The sequence below is a fragment of the Polypterus senegalus genome, chromosome 18, assembly GCF_016835505.1.
Source record: "Polypterus senegalus isolate Bchr_013 chromosome 18, ASM1683550v1, whole genome shotgun sequence".
Lineage (NCBI taxonomy): Eukaryota > Metazoa > Chordata > Cladistia > Polypteriformes > Polypteridae > Polypterus > Polypterus senegalus.
In genome coordinates, this window is record NC_053171.1 from 61082932 (window position 1) to 61103704 (window position 20773).

Sequence of the window (20773 nt, forward strand, 5' to 3'; positions counted from 1 at the left end):
GAGACACACGGGTTCAGTAAACATATACTCAGCCTCCCATCGGTTTTAAAGGCTCTATTTTCAGAATCAACTTTTCTCTTCAGCATCGGTGAGCTAGCTTCGCAATAACTTGCAGCATCATAAGCTAGACTTGATTAACGGTAAGTGTTCGCAAGGCAGCTGAAGCGCTGCATTATGGGATCTGTAGTTTATTGTGTTACCAGCGCTTCATATACCCGGCCATTAATAACAATAATACAGTATATAAAATGATCTCGGGCCGGATATAATTACGCCGGGCGGATGTGGCCCTGCCCTTGAGTTTGACACATATGGACTAAATAGAACTTGAAAAGATATATTTTTTCAAATGTGATCGCAATTCAGATAGAGTTGACGCGACTACAGCCTGCATGCCTCAATAAGTCATCCTCCCTCGCTCTTACTTTTTACCGCTCATCTAATGAATACACTGAGTATGGCTTTACCAAAACAATCATTGATGGCTAATAAAGTATCCATTATTCGAGTATGTAGATCGGGATATATATATATATATATATATACCCGCGTGATCGCAGCGAGAAGTAGTGTGTTAAAAAGCTAGAAAAGAAAAGGGAACATTTTAAAAATAACGTAACATGACTGTCAATATACAGTATTTGTTTTGTGAGTGTTACTGAGTGTTGCTGTCATCAAGGATTTGATTATCATTATTTCTTTCAATCAGGTTCGATTTGTAGGATGTGTTGTGTTCAAGTTACATTCCCTGTTTGTCAATCGTTGTAAAGATGACAGGTTTCATTCATCGATTCGCTTCTTACTGCATCAATAAACAGCTCGCCTTCTTCTTTATCTGAGACCTGACACACTGCATGCACGGGTTTTTTACACTGTCTTCCTTTAGCGGACATTGACTTTTTCCAACGTGTGCTTTGTTTCCGCAGTAGCTGGATTTATGAATATGCTTGTATGTATCAGACGCTTCATATTTTTTGCTGCCTTTTCAATTGTGTAATTGGTTTTGTTCAGCTCTTTGGAACTGTTGCTTTTATCTGTGCACTGCGCCAGTTCACGTGAGCCGCCGTGTACATGCATCGAAGGTTCCCAGCTGTGCTGGTGCCATCTCGCTATGTCCATGGCTGTATTTAATGTTACCTTAGTCCTGGCACTTAAAACTTTCTCTCGCAGTTTCGCTGAGTTTGTGTCAAACACCACCCTGACCATCTCATCTTCCTCTCCATAAGCACAGTCCTTCACCCGTGAATATTTAGTGGCAGTTTGCTATTGATTGCCGCTGACGGACGGCCTTATATGGGCAGGCACTAAATTACAAACGCCAGCGCAGCCTGTCTATGAACTTAATTTAAAGTGTAGGTTTACATCGCTTTGTTTCCAAGTAGCAGAACTCATGAATATGGTTGTATATGTCACTGCCGCTTCTTATTGTTTCGCTGCCTTCTCAATTATATAATGCATGTTTTCTTCAGCGCTTTTGGAGGTCTTCCTGGTTTTCTATGTACTGCGTGATTACGGGAGGCGTGATGATGTCACACTAAACTCCGCCCCACGGCGTTGAAGCTCATCTCCATTACAGTAAATGGAGAAAAACAGCTTCCAGTTATGACCATTACGCGTAGAATTTCGATATAAAACCTGCCCAACTTTTGTAAGGAAGCTGTAAGGAATGAACCTGCCAAATTTCAGCCTTCCACCCACACGGGAAGTTGGAGAATTAGTGATGACTGACTCACTCATCACTAATTCTCCAACTTCCCATGTAGGTAGAAGGCTGAAATTTGGCAGGTTTATTCCTTACAGCTTACTTGCAAAAGTTAAGCAGGTTTCATTTCGAAATTCTACACATAACGGTAAACAACGTTCGCCATGTTGAACTTTCTTATTTATGGCCGCATCTTCACAAAATTTGGTAGGCGGCTTCCCTGCACTAACCAAAACCGATGTACGTACTTATTTCGGTGGTATGACGCCACTGTTGGCCGCCATATTGAACTTTCCATCGTCACTAATTCTCCAACTTCCTGTGTTGTTAGAAGGCTGAAATTTGGCATGGTCATTCCTTACAGCTTACTTACAACAGTTACGCAGGTTTCATTTCGAAATTCTATGCGTAACGGTCATAACAGTCGACAACGTCCACCATATTGAACTTTCTTATTTATGGCCCCATCTTCACGAAATTTGGTACGCTGGTTCCCAACGCTAACTGAATCCTACTTACGTACAAATATACGTCCATAGCCTGCAGCTCGGTCACCGTGTGAGGCAGCGTTGGGATGCCTGCCTATATAAGGCCGTCCGTCGCTCCAGTGTCTACATTCCCTTCCTTGCTTTGCCATGAGATTTACATCTCCCTGCTGATAACTACAGCCTTTTTATTTAATCCATGGCTTCTCCACTGTTTTATTGTTCGTTTATTACGATTATAGTTATTGTGTAGGTATTTTTGACTTACTTTACATTGTTCAGGTACCAATTTCCTTTATTATTCCAACCGTACCCCCATTAACATGTCTATCAATGTGATCACCATCGATCAAAGAACTGTCACTTACCGAGTGGTTTCCATGCCCGGAGATGGCACCTGCCTTTTCCATTCTCTTTGTTACATATTGCAGGCTCACTCTTGATATCCGGAGGAACATTGTGTCTTATGTATTGAATGTCTGGGACAGGTTCAAGGTGTGGACTGATGATGGTACAGGAGATAATTATACTACACAGAAGCACTATAACAGTGAAATGCTTAAGCCTTTCACCTATGGTTCTGCATGTGAGTCGAAGGCTGCCACTGAATTGTTCGGTTGTTGCTTTCAAGTGTACTGAAATGGCCAAATATTTTACACCTTTCGACAACCGCCAATGCCTCTTAAACATCTTAGATTGACAGGTGACGATTTCAGTAGTGGACACTTTGATGTTTATGAATGCTTAAACTCTCAAAAGCTGGATGTAAAGTTATCGATGAAACCGGTTGTATGCTTACAACTCTTGACAGATGCCGAATGTCACTTCAACACAAGTCCTGCAAATACTGTCGTAGTTGAAACAGACCATGAAACACAAACCGATTACGACAGCAGCAATCCAAGCTGTGAGATTTCAGACAAGATTACTTTTCACATGGCCAACTGTACGTTGCATGCTCAAGAGTAAGCTCAGCGCACAGCTTTGTTATACTACAACCGGAGAGCCGAACTAACAATGTGGTATACAAAGAGATCCTTAACAAATAATTACAGTGGAACCTCGGTTCACGAACGTCTCGGTTCACGACCAAAAAGCTCGCCAAACATTTGCCTCGGTTCACAACCACACACTCGGTATACGAGCAAGCCAGTTTCCCTTGCCTGCCTGAGCTGAGCTGAGAGAGAGAGCGAGTGAGCGAGCCACGTGCCTGCTGGGGAGGGGGAGGAGGAGATTGCTGCACGTGTTTGCCTGCCTATCTGCAGGCAGTACTGCAAGCAAACCATCCCCCCACCACAGGCAGGCTGAGAGTGAGAGAAAGCGAGCGAGCCGCATGCTTGCAAGAGCCTGTTCATTGTTCTCAGTCAGAAGTGAATGCGTTACCTGCACTCTCTTTGTGCTCTACAGTATTTTGTGTGCTTTTGCCGTTAACTATGGTTTCTAAGCAAGTGAAGAGTGGGGAGAAGAAATTTTTGAAGAAAATTGAAATCGAAGTAAAGAAAGAAATTACAAGAGGAGAAAAAACTGTTTACCAGTTTACTCATTTACCAATCTGAGAATCCTCGTGCTTTCCAGCAGCATAATGTAAACAAATCTAGACTGCCAGTAATGTGGAGGGCAAACACGAAGGGTTGGGTCACAAGAACTTTCTTTTTGGAATGGCTGCATGAGGCTTTCACTCCCACCAGCTAAACAGCTAAAAGCACCAGAAACCCAAGAAATCACAAGAGAGAAAACACCTGAAGGAAAACACTTCATGCCAGAACTCGACTCATGCATGGTTAGTTTTCTTGGTGGTTTTTGTATTATGGATTTTTCAAAAGTTAATTTTTCAGTTCATAACACGATTTGTTGCAATGTTACTTTTCTCTTTTTTCAAATGTTCGCTTTTTTCCCTGTGCTTAAAACTCATGAAAGTGTTTACAGATGGAGTTTTTCATAGCGCGATTAGGTGCAATGTTACTTTTCTCTTTTTTCAAATGTTCCTTTTTCCGCTGTGCTTAAAACTCATTTTAAAAAAAGTGTTTACAGCGATCTGGCTGTAAGGCTATTAGCATGAACTCCTGCAATGTTTTTGGTTGCTTGTGGTTGGTTTTTAAAGTTCAGATTTGTTCTAATGTTCATTTTTTTCCCGCTGTGCTTAAAACTGATTTTGTTAAAAGTGTTTACAGCGATTGGAATGTAAGGCTAAAATAGCGTGATCTTGTTACTTTTTTGGTTACTTGTGGTTGGTTGGTTTTTAAATAAATTTCAGATTTGTTCTTATGTTCCTTTTTTCCCTCTGTGCTTAAAACTCACTTTAAAAAAAGTGTTTACAGCGATCGGGCTTTAAGGTTAATACCGTGATCTCCTGCAATCTTGCTTTTTTGGTTGCTTGAGGTTGTTTTTTACTTGCACTTCGGATTTGTTCTAATGTTCCTTTTTTTTCCGCTGTGCTTAAAACTCGAGGGGGGGGAGGAGGAGGATAGGTGGTGTGTGTGTGGGTGGTACAGAGAGAGAGAGAGAGAGCACGAGCCAGCCTGCTCGTGTAGTGGGAGGAGGGAGGGGGGCTTTGGTGGTGTGTGTGTGCAACAGAGAGAGAGAGAGAGCGCGAGCGAGCCTGCTCGTGTAGCTGATCAGGGAGCCTGGGTGTTTTGTGTCAGTGTTATTCAATGTTTTTACATTAGTTTACTATTACGCTGTGCATTCTATGGAGTAATTAACTATATTTGTGCTTAATCTTTACATATATTTACATATTTACATACAGTTCATACGGTCTGGAACGGATTAATTGTATTTACATACAATCCTATGGGGGAAACTGCTTCGGTTCACGACCAACTCGGTTTACAACGAAAGTTCTGGAACGAATTATGGTCGTGAATCGAGGTTCCACTGTATTGGTATATTTTCCCTCAGTTTAAAAAGGTTTAATTGTCTTCTTAATAAAAATTCTAAGGCAGTACTTCGCCGCTGCGAAGCGCGGGTATTTTGCTAGTGTCCAATAGGTGGAGCCCTCCTTTCATCCACATCTCAGACAAGGTGGTAAAGGAAGTTTTCACCTTCAATTTGACAACAGTTTGCTCTTTTTATAGGCCTCCGTTTTCATGTGGTGCATACGACAAGTCATATAGCACCCTGAGCACATCAGCTTGACTACGTGCAAACCTCAGCTTTATCAGACAGAGTTAAAATGCTCTGCTCCTTTTGGTCACTGCATTGACATGAAGCACATGTTCTGCTCCAGATACAGTTAGGTCCATAAATATTTGGACAGAGACAACATTTTTCTAATTTTGGTTTTGTACATTACCACAATGAATTTTAAATGAAACAACTCAGAAGCAGTTGAAGTGCAGACTTTCAGGTTTAATTCAGTGGGTTGAACAAAAAGATTGCATAAAAATGTGAGGCAACTAAAGCATTTTTTTTAACACAATCCCTTCATTTCAGGGGCTCAAAAGTAATTGGACAATTGACTCAAAGGCTATTTCATGGACAGGTGTGGGCAAGTCCGTAGTTATGTCATTATCAATTAAGCAGATAAAAGGCCTGGAGTTGATTTGAGGTGTGGTGTTTGCATGTGGAAGATTTTGCTGTGAACAGACAACATGCGGTCAAAGAGCTCTCCATGCAGGTGAAAGAAGCCATCCTTAAGCTGCGAAAACAGAAAAAACCCATCCGAGAAATTGCTACAATATTACAAGTGGCAAAATCTACAGTTTGGTGCATCCTGAGAAAGAAGGCAAGCACTGGTGAACTCAGCAACGCAAAAAGACCTGGACGTCCACAGAAGACAACAGTGGTGGATGATCGCAGGATCATTTCCATGGGGAAGAGAAACCCCTTCACGACAGCCAACCAAGTGAAAACACTCTCCGGGGGGTAGGCGTATCGATATTCAAGTCTAACATAAAGAGAAGACTGCATGAAAGTAAATACAGAGGGTGCACTGCAAGGTTCAAGCCACTCATAAGCCTCAATAATAGAAAGGGTAGATTGGACTTTGCTAAAGAACATGTAAAAAAGCCAGCACAGTTCTGGAAAAACATTCTTTGGACAGATGAAACCAAGATCAACCTCTACCAGAATGATGGCAAGAAAAAAGTATGGAGAAGGCGTGGAACAGCTCATTATCCAAAAAATACCACATCATCTGTAAAACACGGTGGAGGCAGTGTGATGGCTTGGGCGTGCATGGCTGCCAGTGGCACTGGGACACTAGTGTTTATTGATGATGTGACACAGGACAGAAGCATCTGAATGAATTCTGAGGTGTTCAGAGACATACTGTCTTCTCAAGTCCAGCTAAATGCAGTCAAATTGATTGGGCGGCGTTTGATGATGCAGATGGACAGTGACCCAAAACATACAGCCAAAGCAACCCAGGAGTTTATTAAAGCAAAGAAGTGGAAAATTCTTGAATGGCCAAGTTGGTCACCTGATCTTAACCCAATTGAGCATGCAATTCTCTTGTTGAAGACTAAATGTTGGACAGAAAGGCCCACAAACAAACAGCAACTAAAAGCCGCTGCAGTAAAGGCCTGGCAGAGCATTAAAAAGGAGGAAACCCAGCATCTGGTGATGTCCATGAGTTCAAGACTTCAGGCTGTCATTGCCAGCAAAGGGTTTTCAACCAAGTATTAGAAATGAACATTTTATTTCCAGTTATTTAATTTGTCCAATTACTTTTGAGCCCCTGAAATGAAGGGATTGTGTTAAAAAATGCTTTAGTTGCCTCACATTTTATGCAATCGTCTTTTTCAACCCACTGAATTAAAGCTGAAAGTCTGCACTTCAACTGCATCTGAGTTGTTTCATTTAAAATTCATTGTGGTAATGTACAGAACCAAAATTAGAAAAAAGTTGTCTCTGTCCAAATATTTATGGACCTTACTGTATATACAGTGCATTTATAAAAAAAATCAAACGTGAGTAAGCCCACCAAAGTGCTTGACCGATTTAGTTCACATTATCCTTTTATTTAGGTGTTTTTGCCTTTATGTGGTTATGTCCCTAGATTTTCTAAATCTTTGCTAGCAGACGCAAGTGCAGACGAGTAGTCGTATTTTATCACTTGCCTCTGGGCTTTCCTGACAACTGTCGGCCTACTGCAGTCTGGGAAACTGCATGCCATGCAGCTGGGGCTGCTAGAGTACAGGCAGGCGTCTTCTGTTCACTGCTGCCCGCTTGTGGACACAAGCCATGCTGTACTGCATGTGGTGTAGTGAAGAAGCTAATGGGTCTTGTTCTAAACAAGCCTGCAGATTATTCCATTCTGGTGAGCTCCACGGTCGTTAGTCTTAGCCAATTGGACATGAGAGCCAAATGCCAGAGATGTAAACTGCCATTTAAGCTCTTCCGAGGTTCATGTTGCCCTGAAATGTTCAGATGCTGTAACGAGATTATTACAAAGGTCCGACCAGCATACCCACTGAAGCTAGGCCGCTCATCATGGCTGCCACGTGTAATATTAGCAGTGGGTTGAATATTGGATTGATATCCCTGCCTTTATAGTCCTGTGAGGATAACCCAAACCCTGACCCCAGAGGTATCAAAACATCTTCCACTGGTACTACATTTTGTAGCAATTGGGAGTCCTGCAGTTGTACAAGATGAGCATAATGCTTTGAACTACATAGTGACAGAGAGAGGTGTATGAACTGCTCCCACCAGCCTTCGTTCCCAGTTTTTCTAGTAATGGGCAGACTGGTGCGCCATGCAATCCCGTTTCACCTTCTGATGCCTGTTAAAGGTTTCAGTTCTCTCTGTTGGCTCTGATGTAAGGCCTACGTATGTACACGCCAGCACGAGGAGAAGGACACATGAATACCAGCAGTAGCCGGACCTGGAATCGGCTCTTCTCACCTGACTTCACCGTGGTGCCACCACCATACCAGTCAGCGCACCACCTGAACGCCTAAGTTAAGCTCTTTGATCCCATTGCTGAAATTGTAGTCCTAGGTGGGAGATATTTGAGATTTCTGAACACAGTTCAAGGTGATGGATGATTCGAGGAAAATTGAACTTCTCTTTGCTATTAAAAGATGCCCACCGTGGTCCAGACCATTTTAAATTACCATTATTATCACTGTGATTTGTTTTTTATTCACACAGTTTGATCTGGGGAGCATCTCAGAATATCAGTTATGTCAGACCCCTCACCGCTGCCGCCACCCTGTGCACCTTTACTTAATCCTCTCTCATAGGTGTTTTTATTTTTGCGTAGAGTGTTTCTGGCTTCTTACAACTTGTTCATCTCTTGTCCCAACACAACCCCCTGCTTTCCTGTTGAGTGGGTTTCAGATTGCATTCTTGCTGCATTGAGGTGTTCTTCAGGTGTTCTTGCTGCTCATCATTTTTACTTTATAAAGTGAAATTAGGCGGGGGTACACACTAGTGTCTTGTTTATTTCACATTGTGTTTAGTGAGGTTGGTTACCCATTTCAGGAGTTACATTTACAAAACAATTTTGACAAAATTCTCAATTGGTGTTTGTGCCAATGAAGCAGCAATCAGCAGGACATGGTGGAGAAGTGGACCCCACAAATTACCATCTTTAAATTCAAAGTGGAGTGAAATGCTCTAATCAACATGAAACAGGTTACTGGTGTCCAGTGCTATGATGAGGGGGCACAACTGCCATCCATCTTCCTAACTGGCTTATATAGGGCAGGGTAGCTGGAGGCAGGAGCAGCCGCTGGGCAGAGGAAGACACACACACGGGCCACCTAATCTGCATGTCTTAGCAATGCGGGGTGATGTCAGAGGAACCCCACGTGAGCTTGACTACCTTCCTCTGATTCATCGGCCCCCCACCATGTGAAGGCAGAGTTGGATTTTGTAGTGCGCCTCTGCTCCGGGCTCTTAAACAAGCTGCGTGTTTTTGTATTCCGATCAGTGGAAGCGGTTCAGAGCAGGTCATGTCAGCGCTCTGTGCAGGCTGATGTGTCTTCTCGGGGGCCCTGCAGAGTGCACATCTGCCTTGCCTGTTGACCCCCTTGGCCCCTATCCAGAACAAGTCCATTCCTGCCTTCTGATTTAATCTCGGACCAGCTCTGTCTGCTTGGGCCCAGACATGTCAGTCCTCTGACTTGTGGTCTTTAATTAGGAGTCTTTCATTTTTTTTGTGTCTGTCAGAGGATCGACCGGATACTACAAGGCCAGTGGGTGCTTGCTTAGATGTGAAGATTTTGCTGAGCCTGTGGCTGGAGGGGCTGTTGCTTCTCAGACTGCTGTGTGATCCCTCAGTAATCCTGCCTCCTTTAATTTAGTGGTAGTGTAAATTTGAAGACTTGTCTGCTTTGGTGGACAGCAAATGGAGACATCAACATTTTAATAATCAGTGAAACAACATTCTCACTGTCTTAGTCTTTATTCTTTGCCCTTTGGAATGTGTGTACCCCCTGTTGTGCATGGACCCTTCTATGCTGCTTTCAAACGTAAAGACAGGAGCAGCATTAATATTGTTACATGTGTAAAATGCACCTTTATATCCGTCCAACATGGAGCACATCGCCACTCTCCACTGCCTTGGTACATAAGATTGTATTAAAATGGGAAACATCATTTGATTGAATAAAAAGCCCAAGTCTGTGTAGACAGAGGAGGAACCATTAACAGTACCCTCGGCTGTCTGACGGGCACACGCTGGAGTGATGCTCTGGGCATGTCATGTTGCACAAGTGAAGTCTGCACCAGGTGGCCTTGCTGTCACCAGTCTGACTAATCAAATGGACCCTCGGCTTGGCTTTTGACATCTGCTGTAAACCAAGGGTCAGTCCTGGGGGACCCTGTAATTGCTTATTTATTCTTTTATTTAGATTCGGAACCGAATTAACCAGGCCCAGTTTGTTTACTTTTCGTGCAAATTCAGAAACTACAAACTTGGTATTCTAACAATTAAATAACCATTTATGTATAGTGGGGAAAATAAGTGTTGAACGTGTCAACAGTAAAGTTTTTCAATAAATGTATTTCCAGTTAGGCTATTCACATGAAATTCTCATCCAACATTGGTATTAATTCAAGAAATTCACAAATATAAAGATTCACAACATTAAAGGCCATAAATAAAGGTGTGTGTGGAATGACGCAGGGAAAAAGTAATGAACAGTCTAATTTAATACTTAGTGGAGAAGCCTTTCTTTGAAACGAGAGCTTCAAGACACTCCCTGTATGAAGAAGCTGCTCGTCTGCACTGCTCAGGTGTCATTTTGACCCGCTGTTCTGAAGTGACTGGCTTTAAATCCTGAAGATTCCGATGGGCCCTCATCTTTGGTTCCTTCCACAAATGTTCAATTGGATTTAAGTCAGGTGATTGACTGGGCCATTCTGACAACTTCATATTCTTTCTCAGAACAACTGATAGTTTGTCATGTCTCATTCTGGTGAGTGACAGCAGATTCATTCCAAGACCCTCTCAACCCCATTCAAGGGGCTCTTTGCCTTTAGCCAGCAGGATGTGTTTCTTGTGTGACACCTTGACAGCAAAACCCCTTTATATAGGCTATCATTACGTATTGACCCAGCTGATATCAATTTACCCAGGTAGAAGGTGGCATTACTTTCTGACTACTTGTGGATTTCAGTGGACTACATGCTGCTATTGCTACTTTTTCTTAATGTGTTCATAACTTTTTCCCTTTATTACACATACCTTTATTTATGGCCTTTAATGTTGTGAATTCTTTATATTTGTGGATTTATTGATTTAATATCAATGCGATCTGGAGAATTTCATGTGAATAAACTCATTGGAAATATATTTACCGAAAAAGATGTTGATGTGTTCAATACCTCGCCCAAACCCTCCCAGACACTCTGTTACAGGGATAAGAATTCCTGCTTTATACTTTTGCATTTTTTTTTTTTTTTGACCATTGTGCCCATAGGTTGGTAGTAGCAAAGCTAATGGTGTGTTGCTCGTCCTGTCATCTGCTCAGCTCGTCTTTTCTGAATACAATGCAGTAGAAGAGGGCAAACTCCACAGAAAATGTGAAAGAAACAGCAAGTGACAAATAATTCTTACAAGTTTCACAAAATAAGATAAAAGTGGAAGTTCAGTGATTTGGTGGTCTTGTTTATATCCCTGAAGGTGCAGCAGGATGTGATGATTACACAACCTGCGGGTACAGTCGTTTGTTTTAACAGACTGTAAAATGTGTGTGTGTTTACCCTGCAATGGACTGTCGCCCTGTCCATATGTTATTCCTGCTTTGTGCCCATTGCTTGCTGGGATAGGCTTCAGCTACCCTGAAAAAGCGGGTTTTATTTCATTTAAAGCAGACAGCTAAATAAATAATAAGACTGATTCATTACTCACAGATTGCAAAGCAGGTTCATACAAAAACCTGCAGCCATGGGTCACAGGACTGAACTTGAAAGTCACTGCTGGAAACTCAGTCTCTCTCTCTCTCTCATATATATATATATATATATATATATTTTTTTAAATTTAGTTTGTTGTAATTTCATGCCGTAAATCTAATATTTCCTACAACAATGAGTGACCTGTAAGGCTGGAGGCTGAGGGTGGAATGCAAATGCGACTCATAACGCTGCAGTGCATCACCACATCACCTGTCATGAAGTGAAGTGGGAGACGCGAGTCTCCAGAATGCACGCATACACACACGCACGCAATGCAGTGCTGGTGGGTGGCACTTTGGCTGAATTGCAGCCTCCCTCCTTTTATACACTTTAAAGCTTGTCTGGCCCTCATTATGGTGGGCACACAGTTGACGGTAACCGTAAGGGTGTTGCAAAACAAAATTGAGGTCTGTTTACGGTGCGGTGACAGGCCGTTATGAAACCATTACAAGACCTTAAAGTTTGATTGGTGGAAGCATTTAACACCCAAATGTGAACGAGTGGAGCCCACCAACCCTGAGAAGATGGTGCAGGAAGATCCAAAGTGTAAGGATCGAGTGTCCGCTTTAGTTAACATGTTGTAACTTGAATACCTCACTAGTGACCCTCAAACGAAACACAGAACCCTAGGGCACTCTGCTGGGTGGATTCCAGTGTCATTCGCTGTCACCCATCATCACCATGGCCCTGTTCCTAAAATATGTGTCATGTACTGGTGCAGCCGCTCTCCTAGCTGCACTGCCACTCACTGTGCGGAGGACCTGAGGCCCAGTGAAGTGTTGGAAGAGGCCCGCACCTGCAGGTCTTCGGTCATGTGTGTCTTCTGTTGCAGGCGGTCATACATGAAGTGCAGTCTGCCTCACAGTTAGTAGAGTTCGCTCGCAGGTTGTTTTCTTGTCAGTTACTGCTTGTTGTGAGGAGGACCTGAGACCACATTTCGTGACCAAGGCAGCCTGCATGGCCAGTTGGTGGGTTGCGTTGTAACGACCGACCCCTTACCCGGCCGGCAGCTACACCTCCAAAACCTGTGGCCTAGATAAATTACTGAAGTCGGATCTAATTATCAAGCCGTACCTTTAACAAATTAAACTTTTCCCCACAATCGACGGTGTAAATAAGCACAAAAGAAAAGCAGATATGTAAACTTAAACTGATAAATTGTATTAAATGAAACAAAAACAAAATAGCAAAAAAATATATATATATCCCTCCACCAAAGAAACAACGTGACAACAAACACTCCCTTGCCCATGTAACATATAACAAACAACATGAATAACAAAAATGAATGAGATACGGAAATGAACGGTCGTGAACTTGAGTCCGAGTAACAATTGTCCTGAATGCAGATGACTGGTTAACCAATATATGGAGCGTTTGTATTTCCCGGAACAAAATGGAACAGCCTCACCGTGTATCCTCGGCGCGTGGTGGATGATGAAATCCGACCCCAGGGTCTCACGTGATGAAGGTATTGGAGTAAGTCTGGTGAAATGAAAAACAAACTGGATGGAAATGTGGAATACAGCAGGTACAGATGGTTAGTGGTCGTGAAATGAAAGTCTCCTTCTCTCTCCTTTCTCCTCTCTCTTCCCCTCTTGATTGTTTTTATAGTCCTGTGACGGATATAATTGATTGATTGTAAACCGGTGTTTTCCAGGTTTGGGGCTGCGGTCTCCTTCCAAAGGGGGACGGCATTCACTGACACACACAAACAGCAAACGGGACGATGGAAACAAGACGCACGTGGTACGAACACAGACAACACTATTACTACTATGTAGCCCTGCTACAGCGTTACATGTATCATGGCACAAGCTCTCAAATGAGACTGAAGCCCAATGGTGTGCGAGTTTTCATGTTAAAGACAAGACATGAAGCATTTTAAATACATAGACAGATTATATGCTGCTTTTTTTACCTCCAATTATTCATATATATTTACATATTTTAAATGATTTCTTGAGTTTTCAGCATGTCTAAAATATTTTACAAAAAATTGACAATTTCATGAGCAGTTATAAATACCCAGGTCACAGTCAGGTGTTGTTTAAACTTCATGGCTGCCTCCTTTTTTCTTTTTATTGAATTTATTAAAAGCATATAACATTCCATACAATCAGTATTCTAAAATTTGATTAATTAGATCCTGCACAGATCCTCTACAGTTATGCTTGAAAGTTTGTGAACCCTTTAGAATTTTCTAAATTTCTGCATAAATATGAACTAAAAACATCATCAGATTTTCACTCAAGTCCTAAAAGTAGATTAAGAGAAACCAGTTAAACAAATGAGACAAAAATATTATACCTGGTCATTTATTTATTAAGGCAGATGATCGATTATTACATAGTTTTGAGTGGTAAAAGTATGTGAACCTCTAGGATTAGCAGTTAGTTTGAAGGTGAAATTAGAGTCAGGTGTTTTCAATCAATGGGACGACAATCAAGTGTGAGTGGGCACCCTGTGTTATTTAAAGAACAGGGATCTATCAAAGTCTGCTCTTCACAACACACGTTTGTGGAAGTGTATCATGGCACAAACAAAGGAACTTTCTGAGGATCTCAGAAAAAGAGTTGTTGATGCTCATCAGGCTGGAAAAGGTTACAAAACTATCTCTAAAGAGTTTGGACTCCACCAATCCACAGTCCAACAGATTGTGTACAAATGGAGGAAATTCAAGACAATTGGTTCCCTCCCCAGGAGTGGTCGACCAACAAAGATCACTCCAAGAGCAAGGCGTGTAATAGTCGATGAGGTCACAAAGGACCCCAGGTTAACTTCTAAGCAACTGAAGGCCTCTCTCACACAAGCTAATGTTCATGTCCACCATCAGGAGAACACTGAACAACAATGGTGTGCATGGCAGGGTTGCAAGGAGAAAGCCACTGCTCTCCAAAAAAAACATTGCTGCTCGTCTGCAGTTTGCTAAACATTACATGGACAAACAGAAGGCTATTGGAAGAATGTTTTGTGGACGAATGAGACCAAAATAGAACTTTTTGGTTTAAATGAAAAGCGTTATGTTTGGAGAAAGGAAAACACTGCATTACAGCATAAGGACCTTATCCCATCTGTGAAACATGGTGGTGGTAGTATCATGGTTTGGGCCTGTTTTGCTGCATCTGGGCCAGGACGGCTTGCCTTCATTGATGGAACAATGAATTCTGAATTATATCAGAGAATTCTAAAGCTAAATATCATGACATCTGTCCATGAACTGAATCTCAAGAGAAGGTGGGTCATGCAGCAAGACAACGATCCTAAGCACACAAGTCGTTCTACCAAAGAATGGTTAAAGAAGAATAAAGTTAATGTTTTGGTCAAAGTCCTGACCTTAATCCAATCGAAATGTTGTGGAAGGACCTGAAGCGAGCAGTTAATGTGAGGAAACCCACCAACATCCCAGAATTGAAGCTGTTCTTTATGGAGGAATGGGCTAAAATTCCTCCAAGCCGGTGTGCAGGAATGATCAAAAGTTATCTTTTGCCACTCACAAATATGTAATATTCGATCATCTTCCTATAAATAAATGACCAAGTATAATATTTTGTCTCATTTGTTTAACTGGTTTCTCTTTATCTGTTTTTTGGACTTGAGTGAAAATCTGCTGATGTTTTAGGTCATATTTATGCTGAAATATAGAAAATTCTAAAGGGTTTACAAACGTTCAAGCACAACTGTAAGTCTGAATTTGATTTTTTCCAATTACAAATCGTATAAAACATCAGTTACCCACTAACTTAACAGATGTGAGTTTAGATTCTTCCAGTTGAGCAAGATAAGTCTGCATGCCAGTAGTGTAGTAAAGGCAATCACAGTTTGTTTGTCCTTCTCCACTTTAAGCCCATCTGGAAGAACACCAAACACAGCTGTTAATGGGTTAGGAGGGATTGTGACACCAAGGCTGTCTGAAAGGCATTTTGGTCCAGAAATGATGTCAATTTGGTGCAGGCCCAAAACATGTGACCCAGTGAGACTGGAACTTGATTGCAACATTCGCAGGTTGGACCTTGCCCTGGAAACATTTTGGACAATTTTAAGCAAGATATATGTGCTAAATATATAATTTTGAGTTGAATAATTGTATACTTTGCACATATGGAGCTCGAGTGAATTCTGTGCATTGCTGCCTTCCACTCCTTTTCTGAGATGCTGACTAAGAGATCCTTTTCCCACTGAACTCTGGGATCTTTAAACGGAAGGGACTTTAAAATGTTTATTATAGAAATGTTTTCTGTGCCCCCCAGACAGATCAATATCTCTTCTTCACTTTGTGTCCTGCAGGTGTGGAGTCCTTACCATCAGCCCGGCAGCACGGGGGACTTGGAGGGACGCGTGGAGGATGAAAGTCGCAGCCTGTACACACACGAGGAGTACATCAGCCTCGTGCTTAACAGCGGCAGTGGCTTGTCCCACGACTACGTCAGCCAGTCTATCCAGGAAGATCCTCGTATGATGGCCTTCTTTGACTCGCTTGTGCGCCGGGAGATTGAGGGCTGGAGCTCAGACTCGGACAGCGACCTGAGTGAGGGTACCATTCTGCAGCTTCATGCTAGAGGGCGGAGTGGGACGAGAGGAGGGTCTGATGCTTCCATCGTTTCTGCCTTTGGCTCAAGGCGGCCAAGTGACTCCGAGCACTCTTCATCATCAGTGGCCTCACCTCCTCCGGAGTCGGCCAGCTCTCCTTGTCTGACGCGGAGCAGCATTACTCCCTTACTTCAACAGACGAGGCAAAGGCGTCGGCCCTCCTATCGGGACATCAGCGTGCTCGATCTGATTAATGACTCCTCTGATTCCAGTGGGTACTGGCCGGACCCCATTCCCAGGCCACGTTCGCCGAGTCCGAGGGACAATGTGTCATCTAGCACGTCCAGTCCAACATCTTCCAGTAGCAGTGAGGAAGAGGAGGCGGAAGAGGAAGAAGAGGAGCAGAGACGGTCCACCATGAGGCAACGCAATGCTGCCAGGCGGCGCCTTGTGAAGTTCCGTTATCGGGAGGAGAGACCAGAGTCAGCTGCTTCAGGGTCCACCAGAACCCACTACCTGGGCCTGGACTCCTGTGGGTACCCTGACATTAAAGTTGAAGACCCTTCGTCATCGTCCTCCGGGGAAGATGGCTTAGGGAGAGTACCGGAAACAAGGAGCAGCAGAGATAATGACCATGTGCAGTTTGAGCCCGACACCCCACCAGGCACAAGTGCCACACCGTCTCCTGACCTCCTCTCCAACGGTGGGCAGGGGGATAAGGACACTGGTATGCAAAGCCAAGAGGAGGAGAGAGACTTTTCCACTGAACCTTCCTCAGGACAAAACGGCCCCTCTCCTTCTACTCCTCCTCCTTGCCACTTCAAAGACCCTGATGACGAACTGACAGTGAATGGCAATGGGACCCCAGGCTCCCTGCAGTTTAGCGAGGGAGGCTCAGCCGATTTGCACAAGTTGGACAGTGACAGTTGGGGACAGAGCTGCAGCTGTCCACCTTTGGGCAGTGACTGTGGATCACCCATAAAGCACTGCTCAGGTGCCAATGGGCGACATCGCCCAGATCAAGAGTGCTCCTTCTTGAAAACACAGCCACTGTGCAACGATGTGGACAATGCCAGCCAGACAGACTCAAGTGCAGATCACTGTGATGTTTCGCCAGAGCCATCCCAGGCATCAGTGGGGGTTTCGTCCAGCTCGGCCAGGCTGAAACGGACTCGAGGGTGGCCGGATGACACGGACTCTGAGAGCCCCCGCTCAGAAAAAATATTCAAAACATGATGACAGCTGTCCGTGAGCGCTTGTGTGTCAGAAGCTATGGCTGTCCTGGATGGTGAGTGAAAGGACCTTATAAGCCGCCATGTTGTAGCAGGAGCAGGAACAATAGGAGAGTGTGTGTGTTGGGGGGTTGGCAGAAAGGAGCCCACAGATGAACTTGTTAGTGTCGCTGTGAGATAAGGAAGAAGCTGAAGGCTAATAGGACTAGTAGTGTTACCCCGCCGGCCTCTCTTTTGCCTTTGGCTTTGTTTTATTTTGTTTTCCATTTTTCTGAGCTTTGAGTTGCCACCGTCCCACCCAGAGAGCAATCAGAAGAGGAGGAGGATGATCCATGTTGCACATGTGGCTTTAAAAACCAGCTTGAAGGGCCAGCAGAAGTTCAGTTCTAAAGCTGTTGATGGTCTGAAACAAAAACAAAGAGGAGCCGACTTGGGGAAGTTGTGAATTTTTTTTTTTTTTTGATGGTGGTTCTGTTTGAAAGTTGTGCATTAAATCTCTATTTAAATGTCTTTGTCATTCCTTGGCGTTCACCTGAATACACTGAGCTTCATCGGCTCCTCTTCAGCCTTCCCTCCGTCGTTTCCTTTCATGACTGTCGCCGCATGTCACCTTCTCCACCTCTTAGCACACATGCATGTTCCGTGCAAACAGTCACACACCCTGTCACTCAGACCGGTGTTGTATTCGATTTGCCGAGTCGGTATTTCTAGGAGAACTACAAAGAAAGCTACATGAGTTGTCTGAGGTATGACGCAACCCCAACCTTTCACCTTAGCCAGTTATTTAAAACGGTGCTTCCCCATGGTGGTGATATCATATTTCAGTGAGCCCACTGGGGGGGATTGGTTTAAGCCCAAATCCATGGTGAATCAAACATGATTGTGAAAGTGGGGTTGGGGTCCCAGAGCACTAGAAGAGTCGAGCATGATCATCAAGGTGGGGTTTTCCAGGAATGGCCATAATCCACCTGCCATTAAGGATCGAGTGCAGTAGGGTGGGGGGACGCAGGGTGTTGACCATAGTTCAGCTGTGGCCCACAGCTTTGAAAATGCTGCTTTAAGATAATCGCCTGCTCAGCCAGAAGTGCCCCATTTTGGTCAAATTGCATTTTAGTGTGGAGAAACAAATTTCACTTGTGAAATGGTAAACTTTTTTTTCTGCACTTATCAGGTGGCTCACATTTTACGTTCCCATTAATTGAGATGTTCTTGTCCTCTGGCTGCTGATTTGTGTGATGTCACTTGCGGTTTTCTGTCATCCTGGACTAAGATATGACAGGGCTGTCCCACTGTGTCGCAGGTCGGGAGCCCAGTGGCGTTTTGTTCCCCCACCACATACTATTCAAAAACTGCTGTTTTGTTGGTTCCACGTGCTGCTTGTGCATGGAAACCAGAAAACTGTCAGGAAACGGAAGACGTGTGCCAGGCTGTCCCAGGCCCATGTTATCGGAGACAGACTGCGGCTAGTGCTCCTGCCTTTTTAAATCCATGTGTGCAGTTGAATAGGAAGAACAGACATGGATTTGCCACTAGCCATTACATGTCGAGCTCTTGGGTGTCACCAATGGCTCTTTCAGCATTTAATGACTGGAATCTTTCTGAGGACAGACTGTGTTTTGATAGAGAGACATTTGGGGCAACACCTGCTATTCAAGCCCCATCTTTATTATTTCTGTCTCACAAAACAGATTATTTAAAGAGTGGGGTCAAAGTTGAGTCCTGGACTCCCCTCAGGCTACAAGGCTTTTATTCCAACCAGTGACTCAATTTAACTTTTTTTTAGATTTCTTAGCTTAGTGGGCTGTCCTTTATAGTCTGTTACACTAAACAAATACAAAATATTCATATTTTTGACAAGCTTTTAACTGTCTTAGCTTCTTTTGCCATTTTTTTAACTAGTGAAAATATGGACTTGTGGTTCAACAAGCTAAAAACAGATATGAACGACAGTAAACTGTCCAAACATGAAGTGGGAACACACATGTAGCGTGTCCCAGGGGCTTGTGGGGACTGTGCTTTAGACACCAAGAAATTTCAGAACATACAGAGTTGTAGGCTTTCGATTAAGACCAAGATCAGGTCTCTGGCCCCGCTAGTCGCCGAGCAGTTGAGTGACAGACCTTAGCATTTTATTTCCATGCTAGCCATGCTGCCCATCTAAAACGGAGTGAAATCAAAGTAAGGCCTGAGCACATTCAGTGTTGATGTCTGCAGTGTGCCATCTACTGTAGTAATAAAGTGCATTGCAGTTGTCATTCCAGCAGATGGTGCAACACAAACATTTGGAGTTATGGTGCATAACTCCAAATGTTTGTGATGTGTCGTCTGTTGGAATGGGTGAAATGTAGCAAATGGCCAAATACACAGACACCTTATCCTTTTGTGAAGGTGAACCTACAGAATTTGCCCACTTCATTGTATCCAAACGTTAGCCACCCTGAACATTAAAGGAGAGCAGCAACGTCAGTGCGACAGCTACCTGCCTGCTCATTTGTGAGAGATGTTGTTAATGAGCTGATAAGTGAAAATGGCAGTCCAGTCATCGCTCCCTTTAGCATTCAGTGTTGTTTGCACCCTTGTCTGCACTGCTTGTTACTTATCTTTTGGATACCATTAAAGGAGCAAATTCTACAAAAAAGGTGTAATTAAAAAGAAAACGCCAACAGACACATCAGCATTTCTAGCCATGGCAAAGAATACAAGTCTTTATGAATGTCTCCACAATTGCAGTATCGGCAGTATTGGGGCCTTGGCTAGATCTGCCATCATGGTCAAGCAGGGGGCTCAGGTGGGGTCTCTGCTCACAAAGGGCCCTTTGAAAATGCAAAAAAAAAAAAAAAACGGCTAAAACCAGGAAAAGTTAAAGTTCTCATTAACAGCACCCACCTCAACCTCACTTCAATTCTTATTATCAGCCCTAAAGAAATCACTTTTACCCTCTTTGGTGCTAAAGCAAGTCATGATGAACACAAGGGGATGGCGGCCTCTTATTTGGCCCAGATACACATCACTGTTACACACCAAGTGTCGCAGTCCTTTTAAAACCTTTAGCTGACGTTTGTTTACTGGACTGTCATTGATTTCCCACAGCTGTGAGGTTGCACTCATCGTTTGTTTTGTTAGATTTCCAGTATCATGAAACGCTGACGATCAAAGAAAGATGGCGATGTGAAGCACTGGACTTCTTTCTGCTTCACTCCCTCTACCTGAAGTATTACTGACACGATGATGAGTGTGCCTGGTGGGTAGTGAGAGGAAGTCAGGGGGTCTTAATCTAGTCTTCATTGAGGCAATCAGCATCATAAATTAGGGCAGAAATTCAAGGATGAAGATGGGACTCGTACAACGGCTTTATCCAAACAAGGAGCTGCCCTGATAATTGTTAAAGCAGAGACATGTGGAGATACCTGCAGAAAAACAGCAGTGGTGACTTCATCTTTCTGTGGCCATATCAAAAAACGGGGGTCATC

The 20773-nt window shown here is 43.4% G+C and overlaps 1 protein-coding gene across 1 annotated transcript in view; it reads left to right on the top strand.

The window, feature by feature from the left end:
• The window catches only part of dcaf5 (ddb1 and cul4 associated factor 5), a 68224-nt gene extending 50493 nt beyond the window's left edge, over positions 1–17731 (top strand). The window contains exon 9 of the mRNA XM_039742286.1: positions 15829–17731. Coding sequence (XP_039598220.1) covers positions 15829–17307 — 1479 coding nt within the window. The 3' untranslated portion in view covers positions 17308–17731. The remainder of the gene's footprint in view (positions 1–15828) is intronic.
• Positions 17732–20773: the final 3042 nt, after the last annotated feature.